The sequence below is a fragment of the Mastigoproctus giganteus genome, chromosome 1 (assembly GCF_048544385.1).
Source record: "Mastigoproctus giganteus isolate SK-2022 chromosome 1, ASM4854438v1, whole genome shotgun sequence".
Classification (NCBI taxonomy): domain Eukaryota; kingdom Metazoa; phylum Arthropoda; class Arachnida; order Uropygi; family Thelyphonidae; genus Mastigoproctus; species Mastigoproctus giganteus.
In genome coordinates this window covers 245,553,215-245,566,994 of record NC_143575.1, presented here as the reverse complement: position 1 = coordinate 245,566,994, position 13,780 = coordinate 245,553,215, and the positions used below count along the sequence as shown (strand labels likewise).

At 36.7% G+C, this 13,780-nt stretch overlaps 1 protein-coding gene across 1 annotated transcript in view; it reads left to right on the top strand.

Annotated features, from left to right (window-relative positions):
* The first annotated feature begins 2,505 nt into the window (after positions 1–2,505).
* The window catches only part of LOC150091724 (uncharacterized), a 515,450-nt gene continuing 504,175 nt past the window's right edge, over positions 2,506–13,780 (top strand). Inside the window, exon 1 of the mRNA XM_090369463.1 lies at positions 2,506–2,644. Coding sequence (XP_090225589.1) covers positions 2,506–2,644 — 139 coding nt within the window. The remainder of the gene's footprint in view (positions 2,645–13,780) is intronic.

The window sequence follows — 13,780 nt, the reverse complement described above, 5'->3', positions numbered from 1 at the left end:
ATCAAAAACAAACTCTCTGCTTCTTAAAGGAACTCTCTGTATTACAAGACCACCACAGATTAAAATTGGAAACAAGACCATAAAGTTGTCAGGGCAACTGAAATATCTTGGCATAGTACTGGACAGAAAACTCTCCTTCCAAGCTCATCTCAAATACATCAGAACCAAAGTGAGAAACTATACTGCCATGGTTGCTAGGATATCTCGTCAGGACTGGGGTCTCAGCAAGCGAACCCTCTCGGTGTATTACAAGGCTGTCTTCATCCCTGTGATTACGTATGCAGCCGGAATTTGGTTTGGCAAGGCTACGACTGCAGTAAACAGACGAATCCTGGATTCCACTCAACGCACGGTCCTGCTCTCCATCTCTCGTGCCTGCTGCACTGTAAGTACTCACGCCCTCCAGGACCTGGTGGGGGCCATCCCCCTCGACCTGGAGGTGGTGAGAAATGGAATGTTGTATCATCTTTCTAAGGGCGTGGCTCAGACCTGCTTGGGATTCGAGCTGAATCTTACCAACCAAAAATTTGAGAAGAGGAGACTTCAAGCACACATGCAGCGGGTGTGGCAGGACCGCTGGACAAATTCAACCAAGGGGGAAATCACCAGGAGATTCATCCCAGATGTTAGCAGAATCTATCCAAAATCCCCATTATGGTTTTCTCCAGGCCTGTATGCCACGTATTTGCTTACTGGCCATGGTTCAATAAAGGCAAAGCTAACAACCTTTGGCCTAGAAGAGGACCCAACATGCACCTGTGGAGGAATTGAGGACTGGGATCACCTCATGCATGAGTGCCCCCTCTACGATGACCTCTGCTGCCAGCTTATCACAAAGCTGACTTATATACCAAAAGGCAAAGAAAACCATTTACTGGATACTAAGGAAGAGTATCAAGCTCTCACCAACTACGCACAGAAGCTTTTCTTGAGGAAAAGACAACTAATTGCAGCAACATGATAACCCTCTACTAAATGAACTCAGGGACCCTGATGGTACTGGAACAAGGCAGCTAAACTTGACCAGCATTACCATCATTGGTGTGAACTACCATACATTCTCCAAAATGTCATCCACCAAAGATAACTACCAAATAACTACCTTTGAATAGAGACAACCCACAAATTAAGACAATCTAAGAAAGACAAAAGGTTCTTATACTTCTGGACTTGTCTCTCACGGATGTGATAAGACAATCTCCTAGATAAAAGACTGACAACGCCACCGGAGTGCCATTAGATGTCAACTGCTTTTCTTGGCCAACTAGCATTCCGTACCAGGTACGCTAACTTGGTTCACTTTAATACCCCCTCCCCCGCTAGGGAGAGGGAGGGGATGGGTTTCTGTCTCCTCCCCCACCCTACTACCCCCTTTTTTCTCCTGGTGGGGCCAGTCCCCACTGACCTTTCTGGGGTTGCCTTCCCTATCATCCCCATATTTCTATCTGTCCCCCCCTTCCTCAGTCTTCACCCCTACTCTAACTAAATATGTATTTTTTTCTTATTTTTTTATTTCATTTTATTTTATTTTATTTTTTTATTTTATATATTTTTTATTTTTTTATTATTTTTTATTTTTATTTTTTTATTTTATTTAATTTTTTATTTTTATTATTTTTTTTATTTTTATTTATTTTATTTTATTTATTATTTTTTTTTTTTAGGCCCTTGCCACTGAAATCTTAGGAAATTAGGTGGCAGGGCCTGCCAGAGTAATTACTTCTAATGCGATCCCTCTATGCCTGACCTGCCTCCTCGGGGTTCAGTGTGGGCAACGGGGGGTACCACTAGGGGCCCAACGGCTAAAAGGTCAGAGGAACAACACAACATGACACTACATAACATAAACATGTACCCTACACTTTTTAAAATCTCTGGCCTTCACAGTGATCTGTTTTTAACAAACAGAGTACACAACACGAAGATGGGGGAAACCCCTTGGGCCGTTAGACAATGAACACTTTACACTTTACAATAGGTATGTGCATAGTGGCCCTCGAGAAATACATGGGCCACTACTTCTGAATAGCTATTTCTTCCTAGTGGCTGATTTGTTTTCTTGGTGACGTATCTAAATGAAGTATTTTAGTTACTGGTAGGACTGTTACAATGTGTTAAAATTTTTAGAAAAAAGTTTTTGCCTAAGAAATCTAATAATCAAAGTTTGCTGCGTTCACTCAAAACCATATGTATACATAAATATAATAATTGGAAATAAAAAATAAAAATAAAAGAAAAGAGAGAATTTTAACAAGTACGTAATTCCCTAAAAACAGCGAACCTTTTTACTGCAGCTGGATTGTACTGTATTATGTGTTGTTTGTATTCGAATTCTCCAAAGACTCGATTTTTATCCATATAGATATTTTAACCAGCTCATCTTTCTAGATAAAATTATTTTGTAATTTTCATGCTTAATATTATTTATTTGTTCTAATTATATTCATACGAAACTAAAAATGTTATGTCGAGTTATGGGAAACTGTTTTGTTTAGGTTGGCTAAAATGGCGTCAGGCGAAGAAAATTGTCATGACGATCCAAATTTTGCGGTAATATGTTCCTTTCTCTTAAAATTTGGAGATTTATATGGTGTAAATCTAGCATTTACGGATTTACAGAGGATGCTAGAAGACTCGAAAAATGGTAAAGTATATAATATTGATCTCTACTAATTGTTTCTTCATCGTGACCCGTATATATGTGTATGTAGGTTATAAATTTGTATGTATAAGAATTGTCAAGGGACGCTTAATATTCTTGAAAATGTGTTTAGATCTTTAAATTGTTAGCCTTGAAAGTAATGTATCGTTCACGTTGTTATAAAATTTACGGTTAATGAGACACAGTCATGTGTGTAGCATTTTAAATAGCCGTGGATATACTGATACCTTGACAATTTTTAAAGGGAAAAACGAACAGACCAGAAGCACGGCTTTAAATTCATGATGCTGTTTCATTATTATTTGTTTAATTTTTTGATGCATGATCTCTACTGCTGTTTTAGGAATACCTGTATTGCATATGCTCCATCAGAAGACACGAGCCTTTTGCGAAAGACATGAGCCGAAGTATTTTTTCTGCCCCTCGCTTCAAGTTGACACAAGACAAAAAAATAATTGAAAACTAAAAAAAAAAAAAAAAAATTAAAACTTTACTTATTCAGTTAACACTGAAACTTATGAGTATGATAACATTGAGTGATCAAGTTCTGTGATAGTGAGGATCAAACAGAAAACCGTTTTTCTCCATTTTTAAAAAGTTGTTAGCTATTACTGTAGAGACCTCTCCCCAATTTCCAACTATAACAAAATGGAAAAGATGGTTGAAGGCCTTATTTTTCAATCATAATTAAATTCATGTTACTATAAGATATGATTTTATGTGTGTGCAGTTCAGTTAATGTATACACACACACACATATATATACACACATGCACATATACACATACACTCAAATGCCAGACAATGTCTTCTGTCTGGCATTTGTGTACTCTTAATTTTTTTAATACGGTAGAGTGTTGAAATCTGAATGTCGAAATGTCAATACTCCGTAAGAGTCAGCTTTTATTTTATGCTGCTGCCATCAAATAATTACAGTAAGCACCTGGTTATTTTTATCATATTTGCGAATTGAATTTTGATTCTATTGAACGGCAGTTGTACCAAATGAAAATCAGAGGAATATGAAGGTATACAGCACAAATTCATACTTTTATTTTAACTTAATGTTATACTTAAATTATATGATATTAATGATATTTTAAATGATATACTTAATTAACTTACATAAAGTACTTAATTATTATACGTACAGTACTTAATTAATATACTCTTTTGATAATAGAGAGCTATTAAGTGCTGGATAATTCCTATATTCTATTATATTATGAAGCAACAGGGATTACCTTTATTTTAGATATAGGAAGCTTCTTTTCCAACCAACTCTCCTAGTCCAATGCGCTAATAATTCTTTGGGAAGGCGATATCAATTTTACAAAACATGTGGGACATCTTCCCCACTGTCAGAACCGTAGTGTTCAGACCCCTCGGTCTCAACATTGAGACCGAGTTTATTCTCTACATTCCTCCCCAATATCCATTAAACTTTTTCGACTCCTAAATTTAATTCTAATGTCAAGCTACACGACCGAAGAAAATAATCGGTCCATATTTATTAAGCGGTATAGACCTTAAAAATTTAATTTTATGTCAATCCATGTAATGGTCCTTGCTGCCAGAGGTATAGCGTTTGAAGACAGAAGTCTTGAGCTCTCAATGTTCAGACTGAGGGGTCTGAACACTACGGTTCTGACAGTGTGGAAGATGTCCCATGTTTTGTAAAATTGATATCGCCTTCCCAAAGAATTATTAGCGCGTTAGACTAGGAGAGTTGGTTGGAAAAGAAGCTTCCTATATCTAAATTAAAGGTAATCCCCGTTGTTTCATAATAAATTAATTAATATACATACAGTACTAACTAAGCATAACACTTTGTAATCTGATATTTCTGTTTATTGACTTTTTTTTGGGGAGGTTGGTGTTGTAAAATCTAAAACAGTAAAAAAAGATAAGCATCAATCAATAATAAAGGATAGGGTATGCAGATATTGCAACACGATATGCTTAAGTGAGATATGGATTAAAAAGTTTATGAAGTTTAGTTATAGGAATGAAAAGATTCTGAACATTTACAGAGTTTTATTTTTTTACTGTACTGTAGTTATGGTGGTCTCCTTTGTCTTTTAAAAGGAAGCAGAAATTTTTAACAATTAAATTGAAATTGAAGATTTTGATTTTAAATAGACTTTCAGATTTTCCTAACGAAAACGGGTCTTTGTTAGGAAAATTTTACGAGGTTGGAGCCCTATTTGTGCCCTACAAACAACAAGGAAAAAATTTTAAAGTTTGCATCGAAACTTGATTCAGATGATGGTGCGAAAAAAAAAAAAACAAAAAAAACTATGAGAAATATGAGAATAGCTAATGACCCATCCCTCGAAGATGCTGTTTGTTGTAGTTGGGTTTTGGGAGCATCAGCAACTAAGACCACATTGCTCTGTGTATACTTTAAAATTGCGTGTGTTCTCTGGTTGATTTTCTGCCCTGCTGGACGAAAAATCTGAGTTTCTGGCACAAAAAACCATGCTATTATTGCCTGAGACCAAATAACTGAACCATGTTGTGAAAAACTGCTCAGGACTAAGATATCGACGAGGAATATTACAACTTTCTGAAAAGCCCAAGAAACCTATATGGAAAAAGAAATAAAGAAATATGGAAAAAGAAATAAAGAAAAAATTAGTCAAGAAACACTTATGATGAACCAAAGGCGACAAATGAAGAGCACACCTTTTCTAATGCACTTTGTGAGGCAAGTTACTGCAACAGATTTAGAAAAATTAGGCTGATGGACTGAAATGGCGGTTGAAGTTTAACATTTATAAATGCAAGGTATTGCATATGGTAGCAGTAATTCCAGATCAATGTACCAACTATATGGTACGACACAGTTTAGTAGAAAATGAAAAATATATGGGGATAATTGTGCAGTTAGTTCTCTGAGCAGTGCTGCCAGGCAGCTCAAGTTGTTTTGTAAATATTATACTGGAGGTTTACTAGCAGGGATGGAGGTGATTATTCCTTTGCACAAGACTATGGTCGGGTCAAATCTTGAGTACTGTATATAGGTCTGTAGACCACATTTCAGGAAGGATGTAAATCTGCTGAACCAGTTCTATATTCTGGTGAATAGAAGAAAAGGGTGCTCTTAAGAAAGGCTTCATTTCTGTAATTTGTAGCATCTGGATACACCTTGTAGTTGCCTATAAGGAGATCTGATTGAGGTGTTCAAGGCCTTGAATGGAGTGAGTGAGCTCAATGTTGATGGCATTCTTCCTCTTGCAGAGACTACACACACAAGAGGACATATTCAAATTGAAGGATAGATCTGTGGAAGTTTGCCTTCAGCCAGCAAGTCTTTGACTGTTTGAACAAGCTTCTGTCTGTTGTGAAGGTGGGTAGTTTGAATAAATTCAAGGAAGAACTGGGCAAATTCTTGGGAGGGGTGGATAGGTGGGTGAGGTGGGTAGTTTTTTGGCTGATGCTGTTAACTTCCTTTCTTGTATTGTTTTCTAATACTAAAACATACCCTAGCCATCTGAGTTTGCATGCACCTGTCAGTGAGTTAAATATAATGCTCAGCAATATCAGATTATTTTTAGAAATATCTTTGTAAAAGAGTATGGGCTTCGCACACCCAGGATCCTGAGCTAGATATCATCATTCTTCTCTTTCTTAGTGATTTTTCTCTCTCTCTCTCTCTCTCTCTCAGGGTAAATTTTTTTTTTTTTTTTTTTTTGGCTAGTGCAGCATAAGCCTCAGGCTTCCTTGCACCATATGGCTAATACTAATAAATAAATTATGAAAAGGTCCATAAAAATTCCCACTGTCATCGATGGTTCTTGAACTTGGATCTTTTTCACCCAGGTCAGGAGGATCGTGATTCTGCAAACTGTGCTTCCCACGAGAGCTAGGTAGGAGCAACAAACCGAATCCTGTCCAAGTCAACTACTCTGGCAGCAAAGAAACGAATTTCGAAAACGGTGCAACAAAAAATAATAATTATTTTCGTTAAAGTCCCATGCATATGTGTTATTGTGGCTGAAAGTTCCATTTGTTTTGTTACCTATGAATAAAAATAAATGTTTTGTTACCTATAAAAAAAAGTACAACTTTTTTTTTCTTAACTTACTAAACCTTTTTTTTAGTCTCCAGAACAGTATTTTTGATAAGTTCAAAAATCCAAACATTGGAAGTCCTAACTACCCCCAGTCCGAATTAGTTTGGGTTATCAGCACTCTGCTGTATATGGGAACATCAATAAAATTATAAATTAATCTCTCCTTGTCTACAAAGCATCACTTGGATTTCCCATCTTCAGAAAATTAATCTCCTATAGTTTCAACTTTCATACTTGAAATATGTTTATTATTTTGAAAGAATATTTATATATTAATTTGGTTTTTAAATTAATACCAGCTGTGTTTTTAGCAATAGGGATAAAACTATTGTTTTTTTTTCCTATAGTTAAAAAGGGGTAGGGAAAAAAGGAAAAAAAAAAAATTCTGAATAATTATTTACTGTATTTTCATGTTACAAAAACATGAAATTAAGAATGACAAACTTAATCCAGCTCACCTGTGGCACTTGTTCTGTAGTCCATGACAGTGTTGTCCCTAATTTGTATCATTGGTTTTTGTTTCCTCTTTTACATAAAAAATTTTTTGACTTTCATAGCCCCCTCCCCACCAATACCCGAATAACTGTTGTTTAGATATCTAACTCTATTGTCAGGGAAACGGGGAACATCCTTTGTAAAAAGGATAGGTGGAATAGGACCAGGGTATGTCTGCCAGGGGCAAAGGTTGATGACGTTGTAGAACGGATATCATCTTTTAAGGGCACAAAAGGTGATATAGTTGTACACGTTGGCACTAATGATATTAAGAGTAGGAGACCGGCGGAATTACTTAGCAAGTACAGGTCACTGTTGAAAAAAAGCCGTGAATTAGGGTTGAACTTGAAAGTGTCTGCAATTCTGCCCAGACACGATAGGAGGGAGTATATGATGAGAGCCTTGTCGATCAATTCGGCCCTGGAGGGATTGTGCAAGGCTCAAGGGGTAGAATTTTTTTCAGCCTGGACTGTACTTGTTAACAGGAGAGATTGCTTCTACAGGGATGGGATACACTTAAATAGAAAGGGTGCAAGAATTTTTGCTGATGCTGTCGAGGCAGTGTTAGGTGGGTCGGAAAACTGCTAGTTGGGGGGGATACAAGGACTAATAGATTAACAGTAGCCAGTGGCAGAGGTGGAAGTGATTCTTGCACTGCTTCTATTGAAATGAGCAGAAGTCTGAAAAACAGGATGCAGGATATTTCAGAGACTGCTGGTAGTCATTGCGGTACAAGTAAACACATGGGTTGTGTTAGGGTAGCTAAGAATAGAAACAGGTGCATGTATACCTGCGTGTACACCAATGCTAGGAGTTTGGTAAATAAATTTGATGAATTTGAGGTATTGCTCAAAACATCAAAGGCAGATATTGTTGGGATATCAGAGACGTGGTGTCACACAGATATAAGTAATGCGGAACTGGAATTTGGGGAATACAATGTGTATAGAAAGGATAGACAGGACAGGAGGGGAGGAGGGGTTATGCTATTAATTAAGAAACACATAAAGTCCAAAGAAGTGAAGCCAGTCGACATCGATGGACAGGGCAGCGTCGAGTCAGTTTGGTGTGACGTAAGCATAGGGAAATCAAAATTGAGAGTAGGAGTGTGCTATAGGCCTAATGACTCTGATGAGTATAATAAGATATTGTACAGGGAAATAGAGTGGGCCAGTAAATCAGAGAGTCTTATAATGGGGGACTTTAATTTCCCAGATATTGACTGGAATTTGTGGGTTGGTCACTCGCACACTAGCAAGGCTTTTGTGGATTTATTGGATGATTGTTTTCTACATCAGCATGTTCGTGAGGCAACGAGAGGGAGCAATACTCTTGATCTGATTATCAGTAGTGATTCCTCATGCATTAAGAACCTGCAGATAAATGAACCACTAGGTGGCAGTGATCACAGTGTGTTGAAGTGGGATTTACTCAAGGAGGTAACTACCATCAGAGGTAAAGGGAAGGGTTTTTGTTTTCGTAAAGGCGACTATGATGGTCTGAGACAGTATTTAAATTCTATACAGTGGGACCAACTGATGATGTTACCAACAGCAAACTCAAAATGGGAAGCATTCAAGGAACTAATCTTGGAGGCTACCAGGCTTTACATACCAACTAAGAAATATTGTTCAAGGTTTAGGCCTAAATGGTTGTCAGATGAACTAATGAGACATGTGGCAGAGAAGAAAAATGCATGGGATACATACAAATTAATGGGTGACATGGAAGCCTATGATAGATATAAGTTGGTCTGTAACCAAGTCACAAAGGAGATTAGGCAGGCAAAGGCAGACTATGAAAAATCCTTGGCGAAGGATGCAAAGAAAAACAGAAAAGAGTTCTTTACATACTTGAACTCGAAAAGGAAAGGGATGAATCAGATTGGTCCACTGGATATTGATGGTTCAACAGTTGAGGATCCTGCTCAGGTGGCTAACAATCTAAACGAGTATTTTGCATCTACATTCACGCATGAGGAGTTATTCAGGAAGGAGAATGATGTAGGTAAAGTAAACATTGGCAGTGAGCTGGATGATTTTGTAATAACTGAGAGGAAAGTGGAGGAGAGATTGTTGGGGATAAACATAAAAAAGGCACCTGGGGTGGATGGGATCTATCCAGTTATATTAAAGGAGGCAGCAAAGGAAGTAAGCAAACCCTTAGCCATAATTATGAGAGCTTCCTTGGACTCAGGGGAGGTACCTATGGACTGGAGATGCGCAAATGTGACCCCAATTCACAAAGGAGGTTCAAAGGCTGACACAAGTAATTATAGACCTGTTAGTTTAACTTCTGTTCCAGGTAAATTAATGGAGGCACTGGTTAAAGAAGCACTGCAGGATCATCTAGACAAGAATTCAGTTATAGCACAGACGCAGCATGGTTTTGTTAAGGGCAGGTCTTGCCTGACCAATTTGATTGGATACTATGATGTAGTCACAAAAGAACTGGATGCAGGGAATAACTTTGATATTATATATTTGGAACTTAGAAAGGCTTTTGATACTGTTGCACATGGAAGACTGCTGCACAAATTGGAGCAGTGTGGCATTGGAGGCAAATTGCTGCTATGGATAAGGGGATGGTTGAGTGGCAGAAGACAGAGAGTGGTAATCAATGGACACTGCTCAACGTGGACTAATGTTATTAGTGGAGTTCCTCAAGGTTCAGTGATGGGTCCGTTGTTGTTTTCGGTGTTTATGAATGATATTGATGATGGGATATCAAGTTTAATGTCCAAGTTTGCAGATGATACAAAGGTTGGCAGGGTCGTTAAGGACAATACTGACGCTATGCTGCTGCAACAGGATCTGGACAGGTTGAACAGATGGGCTGAGAGGTGGCAAATGAGGTTTAACATCGACAAATGTAAAGTGCTGCATATGGGAAACAGTAACCCCAGAGCAACGTATCAACTCTGCGGTACTACACTGACAGTGGTGGAGAATGAAAAGGACCTGGGGGTAATTGTGCAGGCAGATATGAAGTTCTCTGAGCAGTGCAGACGAGCTGCAAGAGTAGCTCATGGTGTCTTGTCAATGATATACAGGAATTTTTCTAGCAGGGATAAGGAGGTGATTATTCCATTGTATAAGGCAATGGTAAGGCCACATCTTGAGTACTGTATACAGGTCTGGAGGCCTCATTTCAAGAAGGATGTAGAGCTGCTGGAACGGGTACAGAGAAGGGCAACAAGATTAGTAAATGGAACGAAGGGTTGCTCTTACGAAGAAAGGCTTAAGTTTTGCAAATTACAGAGTCTGGAGACTAGGCACCGGCGAGGTGATCTGATAGAGGTGTATAAGGCTTTGAATGGTTTGAGCATGCTCAATGCCAATGGGATTCTTCATCTTTCTCAGAATAATCACCTCAGAGGGCATAAATTCAAATTGAGGAAGGACGGATGTCGGATAGATGTGCGGAAATTTGCCTTTGGCCAGCGGGTGGTTGGTTGGTGGAACCGACTTCCATCACTGGTTGTTGAAGTTGATAGCCTAAACAAATTTAAAGCTCAACTGGACAGGTATTTCGAACGAACGGAGGGGTGAAATGGGAGTGGGTTTTTTTTTTTTTTTTTGTTTTTTTTGGCTGATGCTGAATAAGCTTGCTTTCTTGCATCATATGCCTCTGCTAATGCTAATGCTAATGCTAACTCTTGTACAGTAAGTCTGCAAGCCCAATTAGAAAGCTGAACCATGTGGCATGTACAAAAAAAAGATGGATCATTTTGACTCTAATTTTTTAGTTTCTTTGTGCCCTGAACTACTATTTACTCAGCTGCGATGCAAATACCTTTCAGGAAAAGATTTTTCTTTATTAATTTGCCAGCTGTTGTGCCTGATAAGTAAAACTTGCATGAGCAGGCACATAATACAAAAATAGGTTTTAAAATCATGAGCTTTATGGCACCTGTTTTTTTTTTTGTTTTAAATGCTTATATAACACATTCTGTGAACCATTCATCACTTTGGAATAAAGACAAAAAATGGTTTAAAATTGTGATCTTCATGGCACCTGTTTTTTTAGGCTTAATTTCTTTATTGACCTTCAGTTATTGACCTTTAGTATGGCATCTGAGACATCAGACACCATACTAGCAACGAATGATTAATAGAGACACTTTTTTTTTTTTTTTTAAATTGCTCTAGCATGTATGCATAATGAACCTGTTGTTTTCACCCTATCCATCTGTTTGTCAGCATATAATAATTCTGTTTTTAATGGAGGGATTTTCATTAAATTTTACATTTGGCCTGTTTAAGAAAAAATTGCTGAGCTGTCCTAAATTTCATGAAAATTGGGCCAATAGAAATATGGCGTTTTTTTTTTTTTTTTTTTGTCCATGCATAAGTAATAACTCAACTCTCAGTTGGCCAATTTATTAAAATTTTATATTTGGCTCATTTGGAGTGGTTTATTGAAACTTCCCAAATTTCATTAAAATCAGACTAATAGAAATCCAGCAATTTATTTCTTTTTTTCCTATATGTCACATAGGCCATCCATGTACCATATATTGTAACTGAAGCACTGCACTTTTTTTTTTTTTTTTTTTTTTTTTGTGTGCTGATTGGAGAAGTGAATGGAAATATAGTAGATGCATAGAAATTAAATTATTGTGGTTTTTACTTAAAAATCGTTGCTTACTGCTCTTTTTTTTTTTTTTTTTTTTTTTTTTTTATGGAATCAAATCCTTCCATGTACCTTTGCCCACTAATATTCTTTAACTGATTACATAATAATTTCTGGTTTCATTACGATATATTACGATACAAAACATTACATTTTTGTTTGCCATTTAACAGATGTCAAGTGAGCAAAAGCATCTATTCTTCTGGCCATCTGTTCCTGTCCAGTGTTTGTGAGACAACAGTGACAAGTCTATTCTTTGCTGTAGAGCTTTGGTTTTGCTGGCTAAATTCAAACAGCTGGAAAAAAAAAATAGATGTTCATTTTGTATCTGCTAGATGCTAAGCGATTGTTTGTATTTTCTAGAGAACCAGTGACCTTGAAAATTCTAAAAAAAACTTTTTATTATTATTTTTGGTTTCTCTTGTTTATTTTTGTTTGATTTTTTTTTATTGGGCTATATGAAAGTATATTAAAGTCTGTTATATATCCTTAATTTTTATATATGTTAAAAATTCTATTTTAATAATAGAATTCTTGCACAAATCCATACTATGAAGGTATAATATATATTATACAGAGTACTTCACAAAACTTCAGGAAGTTGTTAATTGGGAAATTTTGGTTGAAAGTCTTATGTGAACGTTTTGCATTCTTAACTGTTATGCAGATATGAGCATTTTTGAGCAAAGCCATGTAAATGATGACTTTGCTGATAAATGGATAAATGAAAAGGAAATACAAGGAACAACACTAATTTGCAAAAAAGCATTAATGCATTCTGCACATTCTGAAATTTTATCAAATTTTTTTTTTTTTTTTACCTCCCATCTTTTAAGGGCACAAAAGGTGATATTGTTGAACTATTGACACTAATGATATTAAGAGATCTGAGGAGAGAATGTGGAACAGACTTCTATCTGTTGTGGAAGTGGATGGGTTGAATAAATTCAAGGGATAACAGACAAATTCTTAGATGGTACAGATGGGTGAATTGTTTTTTATTTTTTTTTTTGCTGATGCTGTATGCTTGCTTTCTTGCATCATTTGTCATTACTACTACTTATACCAGAGCTCTTATATATCATATGGATCAGTGATTCCATTTGAATTGCAAAACATTTGTATTGAAGGAAGGAATTCAATTTTTTTTTTTATGATTCTGACAAGACATAGAAAAGACAGCAGTCAGTAGTAGAAATTATAATTCAAAAAATGCTGCTTGCTGCTAGGCTACAAGTTGAAAGTGGAATAAAATAGCACATTCACAGAAAAAGCTGTTAAGCATTAAAGATCAGAAGTGTGTGAATGGGGTTTCACAACAGTAGCAAAAGTATATTAAGCCATTAGCATTAGCAGAGGCATACGATGCAAGAAAGCAAGCTTATGCAGCATCAGCCAAAAAACCCGCTCCCATTTCACCCCTCCATTCGTTCCAAATACCTGTCCAGCTCAGCTTTAAATTTATTTAGGCTATCAACTTTTACAACAAAAGATGGAAGTCTGTTCCACCAATCAACTACCTGCTGGCTAAAGGCAAACTTCCGCACATCTATCCTATAACTGTCTTTCCTTAATTTGAATTTATGCCCTCTCAGGCAATTATTCTGAGCAAGAGGAAGAATCCCATCAGCATTGAGCCTGCTCAAACCATTCAAGGCTTTATATATCTCAGTTAGTTAGCAGTCTGGTGTATTTTGCATTAAAAACAGAAAAACTTCAAGTATTTAAATATCTGCTAAAATTGCATTACAAATTTTAGTATTTTCTACAGATTTTTTTTTTTTCATTTTGCTTTTTCCAAGGTTTAGGTTGTGTAAGGTAGTTGGTAAATTTTTAATTTGGATAATAAGGTGTTGTTTCCAATGGTGTTTTTGATCTTATTAATTTTTATTTGACAATATAAAGTCAGA